The sequence below is a fragment of the Oreochromis niloticus genome, linkage group LG18, assembly GCF_001858045.2.
Source record: "Oreochromis niloticus isolate F11D_XX linkage group LG18, O_niloticus_UMD_NMBU, whole genome shotgun sequence".
Lineage (NCBI taxonomy): Eukaryota > Metazoa > Chordata > Actinopteri > Cichliformes > Cichlidae > Oreochromis > Oreochromis niloticus.
Window position 1 is genome coordinate 9,282,516 of NC_031982.2, and position 16,719 is coordinate 9,299,234.

General features: G+C 38.8%; 1 protein-coding gene across 1 annotated transcript in view; it reads left to right on the top strand.

The window, feature by feature from the left end:
* The first annotated feature begins 907 nt into the window (after positions 1-907).
* slc1a7a (solute carrier family 1 member 7a) overlaps positions 908-16,719 on the top strand; it is a 48,340-nt gene continuing 32,528 nt past the window's right edge. The window contains exons 1-2 of the mRNA XM_003453364.4: positions 908-1,435; positions 13,411-13,490. Coding sequence (XP_003453412.1) covers positions 1,295-1,435; positions 13,411-13,490 — 221 coding nt within the window. The 5' untranslated portion in view covers positions 908-1,294. The remainder of the gene's footprint in view (positions 1,436-13,410; positions 13,491-16,719) is intronic.

Consider the following 16,719-nt stretch of genomic DNA (forward strand, 5'->3'; position numbering starts at 1 on the left):
TTAAATTTTACTACTGTGAACTGTTACTCCGGATCAGTCTCAAATTCTGGATAGTGTACCAAGCAAGACTTTCCCATCTCTGAGTCACTTTACATGCCCACATATAGATATTTAATCTTTTTAAATCATATTTAATCAAGTCTATAAACTTGATCAGCTCTTCAGAGAGAACAACAACAAATTATTAAATACAAATTATTAAATAAACATGCTGTTGCTTTTGATTATTTTATGGGTTAAAAACAAAGAAGTCCTTATCTTCTAAACATAAATTTTCATTCCATGAATGATGCAGGAAAAGCTGAATATGTCATACTACATGTACTGTCACTGTGATTACAGGTCCTTGCTACACAGCTCTAAATATTTTTCTCCACCTCATATCAGTGTACCTGTAATATTCTGGACTTTGCATAATTTATAATGCTCCACATAATTTATGATGCTCCGGTGTATATCCATGTACTCAGCCCAACTGTGCGCATTCTTATTTCTGTCAGTGCACAGTCAGCTGGCATCATGTTCACTGTGAGTGCATCTCTGCAAAAACAGAGCAACAGTTCATCAAAGCTGTTGGGCACAGTTTTTACCTGAAACTGTTTGTTTACCTTATTTACCTTATGCAGGTGTATTTGGATTGTTTTTTTTGTCTTTTTCTTTTTCCTGGTCTGGGAAAATCTGCTGTCCAATTGTTCAGAGAGCTCTCTAATCCAGCCTTTGATCTGAGTTGTGCAGTGAAGCCTAATAGGATCGTAGTATTAACCCCGATGACAATACCACCAGCTGTCGCAGAGCCCCCTGTTGGTCACCAGCTGGAATGTGCCTATGGGGGAAGGGTAAGGAGGGTGCAGGGGTTGACTGACAGAGAAAGAGACAGAAACAGATTGACAGGGATCGGGAGAGAGGATCTGTGTGATGCTCAAAGTAAAGTAACAGAGGAAGAAGCTCAGAGGAGAAAAACTCCTGAAGTGCTTTATTTTTGGACGACTACCTCTTCAATTTTACTTTGAATCCTCCTCCATTAGCTAAATGACTTTTTTTCGTGCGTAATCTTCTACTTTCTCATTTTTTCCTTAAAAGCATACTTTTTCACTTATCAATCTCTACATTTATCCCCTTTTGTCCCCTCCCACCTGCTGCATCCACACCCTGATATTTTTTCCAGTGCTGTGGCAGCTGTTGGCTCTCTGATTTCTTGATATGGCTAAATAAGAGGTGGAAGGGTGGGGGGCTTGCCGGTGGTTTTCTTTGAGGGTTGAGAAGTTGCAGAGGGAACCAGGAGAAGAGGAGGAGGATGGCGGTGGCTCTGGAAGAAGTTTGGGGGCGGGTGAAAAATGTCTGCAAGCAGAACGGACTGCTCATCCTGTCTGTGCTGGCCGTGGTCATCGGCTGCCTGTTGGGCTTCTTCCTCAGAGGCAAGCAGCTCTCCGAGCAGGTCAGTTAGTCCCCCTACTCCCACCCCCAACACCCAGTATAAATGCGCTACCCTGCTGGACCCCTTCTGTCTTATCTCCCCCTTCGTTGTCACCCCTGGATCCTTCTTATGTGATAAAATCAGATCCTCACTCCCCTGTATCAGCCTCTCTTTGCCTCCAGTCCATGTCATAACCACCAGCATTTACATAAACATGCAAAAAGAAAACTGTACTGACAAACAATTAGACTCTCGGGCTTAGCCATATCTACTGCATATCTAACCCCAACCCTAAACCAGACTTAAGCCACAAATTAAATAATTAGTCATGCTGATTCCTGTTCCCAAATGCATACAAAGCAATCAACTACACATTCATTGTCATACTGTCACCCTTAACTTCATTAAAATATACTTTTCATCACCAGTTCTGCCCACTGAAGTCAGAGCTACACTGTAATGAATACTACATCATGTCTCAGATGTCTCAGTACAGACGAATCCAACTCCAGTGGCTTATGCGAGGTTTTGCTCTCAAGCTGCAATTGCAAAAGAGAGGCAAAAATACGACATGAAAAGGCCTCAGAGGTGACAGTATATATAAAAAAAGCTCAATCAAAGTGGTTTGATTGCTCCTACACTGTAAAATATAACTTGTTGTTTCAACTTAAAAATATCAGGTACAGGGCTGCCTTAAAATTTTAAGTTAAGTCAAGAAATAGAGTTTGTTCTTATAACACAACCAATTGTTATCTTAATGAAAAATCACATGTTGTCTAAACTTTCGTCTTAGTTTAGTTGACTGAGATTTGTTAGTCAGTTCAACTCCTTTAATTGTCATTTTTACTTTGGAAAACCCTTTCAGCTAAATTAAAATAATCTATTGTTTAAACTCTTGTCCTAGTTCAGTTGACTTGGGTTTTTTAGTTAATTCAAATACTTTAGTAGTTCTTTTAACTTAGGAATCTATTTTAGCTTAACTAACATAATCTGTTAGCTAAGTTGATTTAAGTTTATTAATTAACTGAGCTCCTTAAGGTAGCTGAGTGAACTTGTAAATCAGTTTCATTTTAATTATCAGAGTTGATTGACTGGATGTAAAGAAAAATGTGTATTAAACATCTTAAGTTTTGTTTTGTTTTTTTAGCTTTCTAACATCCATTTCAGCAAAACTACCTGTTAGGTTTATCTTAGATCTCAGGTTTAAATATCTACATTCCTTTAAATTAATTTTCTGTTGTTTACAGAAAAAAAAATAAAAACCCACAGATTCCATTAAAGTCTATCTGATCATTTCATACAGAAAGTTTGTTTTAAGAACATGACAAGACAATTACTCATGAGCACCCAACATTCACCATTTATTGTGCCATCTTAGTCATCTGAGAAACAGAAAAATCAGTGACGTAGCTCATCAGGCTCACAATCCATCAAAACTCAAAAGTTGCTCCCTGTGAAACAATAAATTTGAACTTGGTCTTGAGCCCAGTTTGGGTGAAGATTAAATTCTGACCAATACTCTAGGAGCAGTAGTGATTCTTGTGAAGTAACAACATAAAGTCTGCATTAATGTAATGTATCAACGGAACACTTGCTATTTTAGAAAAGTTATTCTTTACATTTGCAAAATTTTTAAACTTCATTGTGCTCAGTCACACCTGTTAGCATAAAACTTGAAATATTAAAATAGTACAAAACATTTGATAAGTGACAGTAAAGATCAGTTTATAACAACTAAGACATCAAACTCTTGTATTTGTCTTCGTTTACAATTGCAACAAATTCCACAGAACCAATATCTCTGAAAATGAGTGCATGCTTCTGAAACATTTGATAATATGAATATTTCAGAAACATTAGTTTGAGTCTGCTCAATTGCAAAACAAAGGAAAAACTACTGACTTGCATGAGATAAGCATCTGCAGAGTCCACCATTATATTGTTGTTCACATAAGTTTCTTAAACCATGAACAAATGAGTAATTGTCTAATCTGGAATGTAAAGTGTAGTCATTTAGTGACATACAAAAGTGAGAATGAGAACTTGCAAGAATAAAAAAACAAACAGTAAAATAAAAACTGTCCTTAACACTAAGGCAATTGTATGCTGTGAGCATACAATTACAGTTCTGCATGGCTTTCTCCAAGAGTCTGTTTCTTAGACCATGCACTAGTGAGATGCACTGCCTTCCACCAATGTTCATTAGGACGTTCTGAATGACTTCAAAGATGTCCTTAAGTTCCTTTGGATAGTCTATGTTGAGGGCAAAAAGAAGGCCCATCAGCATGGAAATGGCACTTGAGACATCCCTCAGATTAGACAGGATTACTGCTGCCTCAAGGACAACCAACACATCGATGATGTCTTCTTCTTTCACCATCGCAATGCCAACTTTCATCCTCTTAGAAAACGTGTCTTCAATACCTGTCGGCTATAAAAGGGTTCAAAGACAAAAAAAAAAAATTAAAATTACACAATTACAATTACACAATATCCCTTGTGCTTAATAATTCATGTCTTTTCAAAGAAGAGCCATACTGATGCTTTGGATGATGGTGATTGGCTTTGGGTAACACTTATTAGTTGTTAAAGTTTTTTCAGAATGAGATATGCACCCCCATGTTACAAATCCATTTCTTGCTTTAAACAAAGACCATGTTCATAAATAACTGAGCATGTCTTCAATTGCAGAATTCAAACAAAATTTTCAATTTAAATGGTAAATGGTCTGTATTTGTATAGCGCTTTACTAGTCCCTAAGGACTCCAAAGTGCTTTACACATTCAGTCATTCACACACATGGGTGGATGACTGAATCGTGACTCAAGAGTTGACAGTTCGTCTTATAATTGGAAGGTTGCCGGTTCGAGCCCCGGCTCCGACAGTTTCAGTCGTTGTGTCCTTGGGCAAGACACTTCACCTGTTGCCTACTGGTGGTGGTCAGAGGGCCCGGTGGTGCCAGTGTCTGGCAGCCTCGCCTCTGTCAGTGCGCCCCAGGGCGGCTGTGGCTACATTGTAGCTTGCCATCACCAGTGTGTGAATTTAAATCTACTTATGCTAAATATTGGCTGTGCTCTAAACCAAATCTGGCTGAGAATACATGAAATGTGCAAACTGCAGCTACACTACAGGATCAGATTATGGCTCCATAGACAATGCTTCTTTAATCAGTTTATTGATTAAAGTTTATTTTTCCCCCTATATTAACAGCATGAAAAAAGAGCATATCGACATGGCTGAACAGGTTGCATAATTGGCACTGAATATCAACATCCACCTTTACCCAGCTGCCCAATGACTCTCGGCCAGTAACCTTTAATTGCTTACCCAGTCTACACAGTCTACACAGTCTCTTTTCCAGGGTCCAGGACATTTCACCAAAGTATTGCCCCCACAGCTGTAGCAGCCACTGCAGCCGCTTAAATATCCTAATATCTCTGCCATTACAATATACAATGTGAGAAATCAAACGTAAAGCTAAAGTGAACAGTACAGCAGCGAAATGTCAAAGACCCTGGTGAAGACATGAATAAACACAAGACACTAATAATCTCAATGCTAGCTTGCCAGTTAGTTTCTCTGAAACCCAGACCAAATCCAGTGTCAAAGATCTTGTAATAATACATTTGGTGAGGAAAAAGTAAACATGTTATCATGTGGCATCTATTGTTTCATAGATGCCACATGTTTCATTTAAAATCCACTGTGGTGCTGTCATTATTAAATTTACTAAAAGAAACAATGCTAACCTTCACAGTCTTGAAAGTGTGTGAGGGATCTTCCTTTAGAAAATGAGGTCCTCTGTCCTCTTCCTTTGTGTAGGGCTCTGGTCACAGAAGTCAAAAAGAAAACAAAAACACTTTTTAAACAGTGTTTATGAAACATGTAGACAGCTCCAAATTCACAGCTTTTTGATACATAATTCCATCAATATATGATTATCATTGGAGATTTTGAATCAGGCTTATCAGGACATTCAAGTAGAATATGATATCCAACCTACCACCAATATACATAGATTCTGTAAAAGTTACCACACTAAATGTCCGGTTGTGAAATATGATGACAGACTTTACTTATCAGCTTTCTTTCAATGAGTTCATCAGTTGAACTGGATAACCTAAAACTTAAACAGAGAACATTTCGCAGTTGAACACTTACATCATCACCGAAGCATCTTATGAGCCTAGTTAGCCCTCCTATGCCGCTCTTGATTTTGTACAGCTCCACGAACCTCTCCATAATGGTCAAGCACAGCAAAAAGGAACCCTTTCAGGTCAACAGATGTAAGACGGGCAAATTCTGCTTCAACCTGAGCAATAGAAGAAGAGGGGTGGAGAGTACAGGCAGAATAAAAAAAAGATTCTTTGAGACCCAAATTTAAGCAAACCGTCATCTGAGGCCCATTAGAGAAAACACAAACACACAAAAGCAAACAAACAAAAAGATGCACTTTACCTGCCGTTCAGCAAACAAGGAAGTTCAGTGAACAATAAGCTCTGTCTCGAAATCTTTTAAAGTAGAATGATTGTGAAAATGACTTATGTGATGTAAAACTTTAGTAAATGTGCGATTAAAAGAACACTGAGTAAAAGGACAAGTAACAATTTCCTTATTCCTCAGATGTTTACCTTGATGAGCAATACTGTTTTAGTCCAACTGCCTCATTAAAGTTACACAACAGGCTTTTTACATTAAAGCCAGCAAGTCCATTACATACTCCCTTTTTAGATCTGAAATACTGTGCACATTCTGTGTATATGTAGTGGACAGCAATTTACCCAAAAGAGCGCAAAGTTTGCAAGTCCACCTCATTTAAATGACAAAGTCAGATGTGATCATCTAGACCTGTGAAAATAAATTAATGACGAACTTGCAGTTATGGATGTTATTACAACCACAAGAACCTAAACAGTCTGCTCCATTGCTTTTGTTAATGAATCATTTGTTGGTAACACGTCTGAATATTTAGTTTATGCCACCTGCATGTGATCATCAATAGTGCCATATTACTTCTTAAGAAGTACCCTGACACTACAATCTTTATATCATTTGTTCTACAGAGCTATTAAATTACAATATAATCTGAGGTGTTTCCAGTATGACAAAATGCACAAATTGTAACTTACCATTTGACTCCACTGACAAAAATAAATCCCCAGCATCAAGTTTGGCTTCACAGACCTAAAATAAGTAAAATAAAAATATATGTTATAATTATATTGTTTTCGCCATTTATTCATGTTTGCTAATTTTCTGACATATAAACAATGTTAGTTTTGTTACAATACAGAGAATGCAGTTTAATTAAAAGGTAAATTATGCAAAAAAAAAAAAACTTCTGCAGTATACCATGCCAAAAATCAGTGTCTCTGATGCCAATTATTTTATCACTACAGCTCTTTTAGTATGGAAACTCACACAATCTAGTCATACTGATCACAAGAGTTCAAAAATAAGTCAAAATAGTGAGCTGTTGTTAAGCATAAAGCATTTCAGGGTAACAAATAACTGCACAATATAATTAAAGCAAAAAATAAACACACTGGAGGACTATCTGATAAAAACTAATATAATGCTGGTTTGTAGACCATATTTTGGTCTCAGTCCTCAGTGCACTCTTGCAGCTTAGCATGCAGCAGTTAATAACAACTTAAGTGATTACATAGGGGTAAAGAAATGACAACAAGCATCGGAGTCCTGCCAAAAAGTTCTTTTTGAACCCAGTCAGTTATTGGAAATATTGCCAAAATGAACTTCCACCAAAATACAACAGCCTGTGAACTTGAAAGAAATTTACAAGTACAGAGACAATATGAAATAAGCTTTATTAATTAGCTGAGTTAGCTTGCTAATATCGCAACAGTGGTTGAGTGCACAACCTTAAAGCTAGCGGCACAATACTTGTGATTTGGTCAGTGCCACATTAAACCCATAAAAAAGGCCATGTGTCAGTTTATTAGGTCAAGTTTGGTCATGACATACAAGCTGGACCTTGTCGGCTAAAGTTACATTAGCTAAAGCAAACATTTCGGTAAAAGAGAAAAACACACATCATGCCATAGATTCAAAACATGTTCCAACTTTTGTAGCTCTCTTTCCTTATAGTTATAACCAATGTTACTCACCTTGAAAGCATATTCCAAAGAAGACGATTAGAAAACGTCCAAGTAAAGTGAGCATGTCGTTAACCGCCAATTCCCCATGATGCACCTCGGTAGCAGTCACGTGAGGCAGTTTTGAATCCTGCTGTGCTCAACTTACCCACATTGTCAAGTTCACATAAGTTGCTGATTTAGCTGGACATGAGTTTTCAAGTTAGCTTTTTTTTGTGTAATTGGGACGTTTTTAACTTGTAATTCTATGTTATAACAACAACTTCAGTCATCTATCGTCAAACTGATATAGAATAATATGTTGAAATAACAAACATCTAGAATTACATTTTACAGTGTAGAAAAGCATCGAAGGTCAGACTCATTCACAATCCAATCTATTAGCTACAGCAGGGACACTGTAATAGCAAAGGACTTTTCAAAGATGAGGGAATTGTATTTCTCCCTGTCTAAAATGTGAAACGGTATCTTATTAACTTTTCAGATCGTCTATGGCCTGAGTGAATCCATAGAAAAGGGATTGCTGGTGGGAAGATTAGTTGTCAGTCGCTCGCAGAAAAAAAAATCACATCAAGGCATGCCATTTGTGTTTACTTATATAAGTCACACAAGACTGAATGGGAAGACATCTTCAATAGTCGGAATTCAGGAGATGCTAAGAGGCTGCTGAGAAAGCATGTCTAAACTAAATGTAACTGAAAAATGACTTTGATGTGCTTGAAACAGAATTTAAAAAAATGGGAGTTGTTTGAAAATGAATGATGAGGACATAGATGTGTGTGTGTGCTGTTGGATATATGATGAAATATGTTGACACTGTGGGCATTTGAACATCCGCCTGCTGTCAGAGTCAGCCGTACGACATCCCAGTGCTTTTGTTTTGATCCATGTGGTGCAGAAAAGCCAAAGCTGTGCTTTGATGACAGCATCAGTCATCTGTTTTATATTTAGCACACAAAGCTTGAAAGGTCCATACGCAGAATACCTTACTCTAGAATGGGCCTCTGTTATTTGGCAATAGCCCACAGCGGGCACTCAGAATCCAAAGCAGTGCTAAGGTTTATGGCACATGTCCACCAGCAGGCGATCCAGTGAATTAAAGTGTTCAGGTTAGGATACTAAATTCTCCGAGTCCCACTGGAAGTAAATGTGTGTCCTCTTTCTTCAGCTGCTGTCTATTTAGGATTGCTGAAGACACTGAAGTCATCGGTCAGCTGGCAACTATAGTGGTGTATAGTCCGTAGATCATTGAGACTATTTGGTAGTCACATCAAAATTCTTCATAAATAAATGGAAGTAAATGGAAATAGAGAATCAGTTCAGATCATTCATAAAGTAATAGTTATTTTATCTTTCCCAAAATTATGAAGTTGGCTTTACCTGGCAACAGTTGATTGGTGATGTAAACATAAATGTTAAAGAGGACAGAAACTAGTCAGTGTTGCCATACAATAGTACACAAGTTGTCACATTAGTACAGTATGTAGTGATGGAAATTTACAGTAAATAAGGTCACGCAAAAATAACTCTACTTAGTATTTAAAGTCTAGTTAATATTTATGGTCTGAATTAGTAGTTGAAGTCAGGTATGCTTTAGGCTCTGGCTGGCGTTTGCTTGGCAGCATCTCATCCTCTCATGTTCACTGATAGCTTCACAAAAACCCAACGGCCAGAATACCAGATCTGAGGTTTTAAACTGTTGCTGTTACAATGTCTGCATCCACCTTCTATATAAAGTCCAGAGTCAAGCGGCTACGTTTACATAAATGGCGGTAATGCTACTTTGAGATGAGCGCTAATTAGCATTTTGTTTTGCCACATGCCCCCCCCCACCTCCTCCCATCTTAATTGGTTATAACTTAAATTACTGACCATCCATCCATTCGTCCATTTTCTTAACTGCTTATCCAATCGGGGGGGGGGCCTGGAGCTTACGCCAGCTGTCATAGATTGTGAGGCAGGATACTGTCTGCACAGGTTTGCAGTCCTGTCAAGGGCAGGGCTCATTTTCTTTAAAAATAATAATTTCTGTCAGATAAAAAACCAAAAGATCACCAGTGTCAGCTGGCTACACCCTCTGAGCATCATGGCTGTACAACGTTTTATGACAGTTCATCTTACAGTCTTTGAAATCCTGGATCACAGAGCCCCACAGTCCATCACTGCCATTCACAAATTAGCATCAGGGTCAAAGACAGTGTTTGACTTGAGAAATAAAAATGTTAACAAATGCTCCAAAAGAAAAAGAAATCAGACTGCAATCTAGTCTGGCGTAATAGTAGTCAAGAAAAGCTGCACTGTTACACACAAATGTGACATGTCTCGTTCTACACACTGCCCATGATTGCCCACCTCAGCATCCTGACACAGGGAGGAAGAATATGATGTGTTATGCTTGCTATAAGTTAATATTTGAAATATTTGATTTGCTTGTTTAACTCTAGTTCAAGTAAAGAGGCAGAGCAAATTAATTCGCTGATAAACGACACTAAATAGTTCAGTGTGCTTGTCTTTGACAGTCGTTGTGGGTTGAAATAATGGGAATTGTGTAAAACAAATAATATGAAATAAAATAAATAAATAAATAAACCTTTACCAAATACAGTGAAGCAACAGAAGAAATGACATTTACAAAATATCACTGAAAATTAAATAGTAGGAAGATGTAAGGAAATGTATTAATGGTGCAGATTAAAGGTTTGAGTGGTATTGCCATTTAAAATGTAATTTTAATTAGAAGTTGTGGTTTACAGAAATGTCAAAAATAAATTACAACATGTCACAAAAACAGCTCTGTGCACACTGTAAGAGCACTCAAAGGCTGATTGTTTCCCAGATGGTCTGTAACCCTGCAGCTCTGTGAGCACAGAGAATATTTAACACGCACTAATTGCACACGTTGTAGAAAGCTACTGTTGCAGAGCGATTCAGCTGCCCAGCTGCAATTCAGAAACACATTAGTTTGCCATAAAACAATCAACATCAAGACAGGGCTTTGATAAAAGCTTTGATGCAAGTGTTGATCATCGGGCTTCATGGCTTAATCTTTGGGTTTGCATACAAACAAGCATATACGTATGCCAGCTTCAGCGTGTGTGTCCGCAAGTACCACATGTCTAACAAAGAGTTTGCTCTGCTTTCAGCAGATGCCAGGACTCAGTGGCAGCTGTGTTTGTCCCTCACACGCAATACAAAGTCTCACACACATGCACATAAACGTGCGTGCGTGTACATACTGCGTCCACCCACATTGTCACACACACGCGCACACACATGGCCATTTAGCCTTAAAAGCTCTCCCACTTAAAAACAGAAGCAAAAAGCTTCTATTGCTCCATCATCTCATGCACAGATGTGATGTACTTACATTTCATTTGTTCCTTTCCAACTCTTCACCTCCGTTTTGTTTTGCCACATGCTCCCCCCCCCCATTTGTTTGACCTGCTGATTAGGTAATCGGTTAAGTGCTATGTTTTTTACCTTAATACATACATACGAGTCCAGTGTTCAGTCTCCTGTTAGCTCCTCTTTGTCTGTGTAGCGCTGTAAATGCTGTTGATCACAGTGATATCAACCAAAACAATATGTAAAACATGTTAAAACAGGCAAAAGCTGTCAGGAGGATGGCCAGTCTCTTCAGGTGAATCTCGATTTTTGGAGCTTTGCCCTGAAATTTTTGTCTCTCCTTACCCACACATATCTGGCTAATAAGTGATAGATTAACTGTAGGTATGAAAAGTCATCACTGACATATTTTATGTTAACATCAATGTACCCCTTTTTTCCAACAGATTTTCTCTATGTCACATAAGATGTTTTTAGGTTTCCACCTGTGTAGTTGAAACTAGTACAATATTAGTGTGAAAAACACCCGATAAGCTCCTGGTTTCTTTGCAGAGCTGCAACTTGACTTTTAAAAACACATTTTTTTTGTATTTATTCTAACATGTTATTATACAGTAATCTTACTTTGAATACTTTGAAGTATTTGAACACCTGCTTTAGGGGATTCAGACATTTCAAATCTATCTAGTCTATTCAGACTGTTCATGCTTTTTGTAACTGCTTCAAAGTTTGCTTTTAAAGACAATCTGTGTGTGGAAGCAGATTGTGTGGAATGTGAATAATGGACCCAAACGCAGACACAATGGAACGTGGAACGTAGCTTGAATTAAAAAAAAAAAAAAAAGGTTTAATAAGGCTGATAAAAAAGGTGCAAACAAAGGGCAAGGCAAACTGATGCAAAACTAAACATTAACCTAAATTTGGTGAACTAAAATACAACATGAAGAACCCTGACATGAACAAACCTGGACATGTATACATGAGACCTGGAAACATGGTGTGAAGGGGAAGTGGGAACACATGGGGAAACAGCTGATTAGAATGACAGGGGATGTGAAAGTAAACACAATGAACATGGGACACCAGACCTCTTCAAAATAAAACAGGAAACATAATGAGACTCAGGAATGAGTCTTAAACACAGGGGTGAAGACACAAGGAGAATCTAAGAAACAATGACCTATAACAGCAACCTAGACATAATGGAAATGACCCTGGATCATGACAGACATTCTTTTTTCTTTTCTTATATGTATTCTTACATGTTTACGCAACAGGTGGCTTTGATGAAAACTTGTGTTTGTTTTTGAAAGCTGAAAATAAACCATAGGTGAGGGTAGGGACGTAGATCGGCCCTACCCTCACCTATGGTCACGAGCTGTGGGTAGTGACCGAAAGAACGAGATTGCAGATACAAGCGGCAGAAATGAGCTTCCTCCGAAGGGTGGCTGGCCTCTCCCTTAGAAATAGGGCGAGAAGTTCGGCCATCCGGGAGGGGCTCAGAGTAGAGCCGCTGCTCTTTCACATCGAAAGGAGTCAGTTAACGTGGTTCGGGCATCTGATAAGGATGCCTCCTGGGCACCTCCTGGGTGAGGTGTTCCGGGCATGTCCCACCAGGAGGAGGCCCCGGGGCAGACTTAGGACACGCTGGAGAGATTATATCTGGAAACACCTTGGTGTCCCCCCGGAAAAGCTGGAGGAGGTGGCTGGGGAGAGGGAGGTCTGGGCTTCTCTGCTTGGGCTGCTGCCCCCGTAAACCGGCCCCGAATAAGCGGAAGAAGATGGATGGATGGATGGATGGAAAATAAAGGGATGAAAATTCCAACTCAACCTATGTCACTCAAAAATTCAGTTGAAAAAAATAGAAAAATTCTTTGAAGGTGGGATTACGTCAAATTATGATTCAGTGTGATTGGTTCAGTGCTTTTTAGCCGTACTATGAACAGAGCTCTAAAATAGTACATGTTTAATGCCATCCTTGTCCTCGCTTTTCAGCCATTGTGTTTTGAGCGAGTGTAGAAGGTTTTTTTAGCCAGAAAAGTCAGAAAGATGGCAACCCTTTTCACACACAGACAACACATGCACAAAAGACACACTGAGGCCTGTTCAGTTATTGACAGCAAAAGGATGTTACTGATATTGATGTTGGGTCTTGAAAACAAATTTAGCCTTTGGTTGAAAAAAAAACCCACCAACAGATAACATGTAATCTGAAAGTGACTGAATATAGTGTTAAAACTGTAAAAGGTCGATACCAAGTGACCTAAGAGGTTTGCAAGGCTCGGAGCGTTTCTGCAGATCCAATCTGTTTTGTGTTGAAGTCATCTTTACATGGGAGAGTGTAATCTAAAGGGCAGCTGTATACTATAAAAGGGTCTGTTTGGTAAGTTACAAAAAGAAGGCAATGTCTGATTTAGAGAGGATGTCATTTTACAATTTGTGTTGCAGTAATAATAATAATGTTGACATGGTGTTTGACCTCAGATTTGTTGGCAAAGTAAAAAAAACCAAACAGCTTTTCTCTTCTGCTTACAGGAGGTGAAGTACTTCCAGTTTCCAGGAGAGCTGCTAATGAGGATGCTGAAAATGTTAATTTTGCCCCTCGTCGTGTCGAGGTAAGGGCAACACAGCTCTGCACAACACTAACACACAAACACAACATTTCAGTGCCACAAGTACTAAATTCTGAAGTGGATAAAAGAGCTGTTTAATTATCTACATGGATGTTGGCTTTCAGCGCTGCACGCCATAAAAACGATTAAGATAAACATTTTTACGGTACACTGAAGTTTTATATTATACATAATAACAATATTGTGCTACAGTGATCAGTAAACAAAATATCTGCAGTCCCCATTTAGGCATCAGTGTCACTACACTCATCCCCTACCTCTATATGTACTGAATGATTTTACAGGTTGCACAGTGTCAATTATGGTATTGATTATTACTCTGAAAATGGACAGTGTGAGAAATCAGGGTCTCTGTTCCTTTTCTACCATTAAGCTGTTATTTTATGGTGTGTTTACTGTAATCTACAAGAAGAGTTCCTCATTGTAAAAGAAAAAAGAAATTAAATGCTGCATTATAATATAAAAAATACACATCTTTCTATTTTCAAAGACATTTAAAGCATTTAAAGCACGATATCCATAAAGACTGGTTTATTACAGTACAAAACCTTCACAGCAGTTTGTTCCTGTTCATACACAAATGTGTACTGTGTAATAGAGAGTGAAACCATTTGAGAAAAATGTTTCTGCAAAAAGAAACTTGCAGAAATAGAAAAGCAAGAATTCATATTGCCATTTTTGTGAATTTCAAAGTACTTTATTGTCTCAGAGTCGCACAATGAAAAACACCTCCTGCTGTCACTTGCTGTCTGGTGACAGCAGGAGGTGGGGTTTTTTCCACAAAGGATCTGCACTGACTGCAAACTTGAAAAAAAAAATCTACCTTGAATACATTTTAAAAAGCAATTTGTCAACCATTCATATGAAAACCCACGAGCAGATACCAGGTATGAAACTGCAAAGCCGGCCCACTCTACCTCCTCGGTTATACATTTATATATACAACACAGAGCACAGATGCACAAGTCTTCTTTTCAACAAAAAAAAAAAAGCACACTGTGGGAAATTGCTGTGAAACAAGAAAGAAAAAGGCAATTCTGCATGCTTATTGTAATAAGACGTGTAAGGCCTGTTGGATGAAATATGTTACCACTGCAAGGCGATGATAAAAGGCAGCTACAGATAAGATTTAAAAGAGTCAAATAAAATAGAAGATTAAAATAAAACACATTTGAATGAAATGGATTAAACAGGAAAGTTGGCTCTGGCATGCAGTTAGACTGCAATGCAAAATATGAACATACTGCAATTATAAATAAATCATGATCATACTCTGATTTAAGTTTAAAATTGTGTTGGTTGAGCTTTATAGCCTCCAGGAACCCCGCCCCTGCATGGCTTCATGTTGACCGAGGCTGCTGGAAAAAGCACAGCCTGGATCTCTGTTCTCTGATATTTACTGCGCCCAATTACATGTTTCAGCATTAAAGATTAAAAAGTAATGTCTATATGCAAGTAAAGCTGTTGGCCTTTTGTAGCTTCAGATGCATTCTTAGTAGAGCACAGCTTGCCAGATTCTCCAGTTTGATTATTTTAGGCCCAAAGCTCTTAGTTGCCTGCATGAGGTCAGTGATGTACTGAACACACACACACACAAAAAAACCTCCCAAAACAAATCATGCAAACGCACCGGTTACATGCAGGCTGCTTTGCGCAATAAGCTACTTACAATCTATGCAACAGCAAAGACTGGATGAGAAGTTAATCCTCCCTCTCTCTGTCTCCCTCGCTGTCTCTATCTCTATCTGACAGTGTTTATGTGCCTTTCTTGTGTATTTCTCTCTGTCCATCTTTTTCTCTGCAGTAAAAGCGTGAAGCATTGTGCAGTGATTTGCTATTTATACACAGCCATGATCCATTCCCCCAGATTCAGAGCAGGGCATCCTCGTGAGGACAAGAGACGTTAACTACACCTAATCTGAAACAGTATCTGCAGGCAGGAGGCCAAATGCAGCCAAGTACAACGCTCTGTTAAAGCACACAGAAACTTGAAAGCTATCAGGGCGACTCTATGATGCTCTGAGCGTGGATCCCTAGAGATTCATTTGAGTCTGTAGCACACAGATCCTGATACCTGCCTGGATCTCGATGGGGGCAATAATGGATAATAAAGGTGGAAGGATGACTTCTTACTGCTACACCTCCTGCCTTCATTTCTTTATAACTCTTTACAGGCATGCATACAGTGCAGTCACGCAAGCAATGTCCTGCTTTTGTCGGATATCAACACTGGGATGCACAGACCGGCTAGCAGACATAGTGCACGGTACAGTAGGGCTTATGTAGGGGTGAATATCCTTCCCAGCCCTATGGCCTGTCTGTCCCCATTTTTTCCCCTCCCACTGCCATCTGCACACCAGCCAAAGCGGAAACCAGATTATCCCATGAACGCGTCATGCTGAATCAATGGCAACTGCACTTTGTGCCTCCCTATGGTCCCTGTTTATTTAGTTTCACAGGATTGAAATTAAATCTTTGTTTTAATTGTAACAAATACTGACAACGCGACGTTCATTTGGTTCATTCAGGGCCCGCTTAAAGTGAGCATTTGCATTTTGATGAAGGCCTTTAGAATTTAATTAACTTTGGCACAGATCTGAAGGTCAGAGATGAAAAGCGTTTTTTTCAAAATGTGCAGCATCCACACAACGAGCACTTTACAACCACAAAGTGAGTAAGAAATAATTGGCAGCAAAATGAGTGTTACAAAACAGATCTGAGTGGGTGTGGCACAGGTTGTTTACACAGTTTTTAGAATTGATTGTTTTTGTAAAACACACACACACACACAAAATGAATTGGATAGAAATCCAGCTGTTTGTATGCTCCTTGGGAGTTTAATGTAGCTCTCACTCTCTTAGACTGAAATCTCAGGATGTGTTTTCTTAACGATAGTATCTGTTTTTGAGAATTGCTGTGATTTTTATTTTGCCCCACAATACGACACGGGATTAATTGCTCTTTGTGTGGCTCAATAAAATTTACCCTTCACAGGGCAATGCCTGCCTAATTTCAGCTCTCATACTGGAGGCAGGTGGTCGGCTACGGCGCACTTAGGTCAGACAGCCAGAGGTTCCCTGTGAATATTTCCCAGACGGAGACTATAAATAGACGTATAAAGAACTACAGTAATTTAACTGACATGTCATAAATGAATGACATACAGTATAAAGGACATGCACTCGACTATAGCACCAAATTCAAGTCCTTG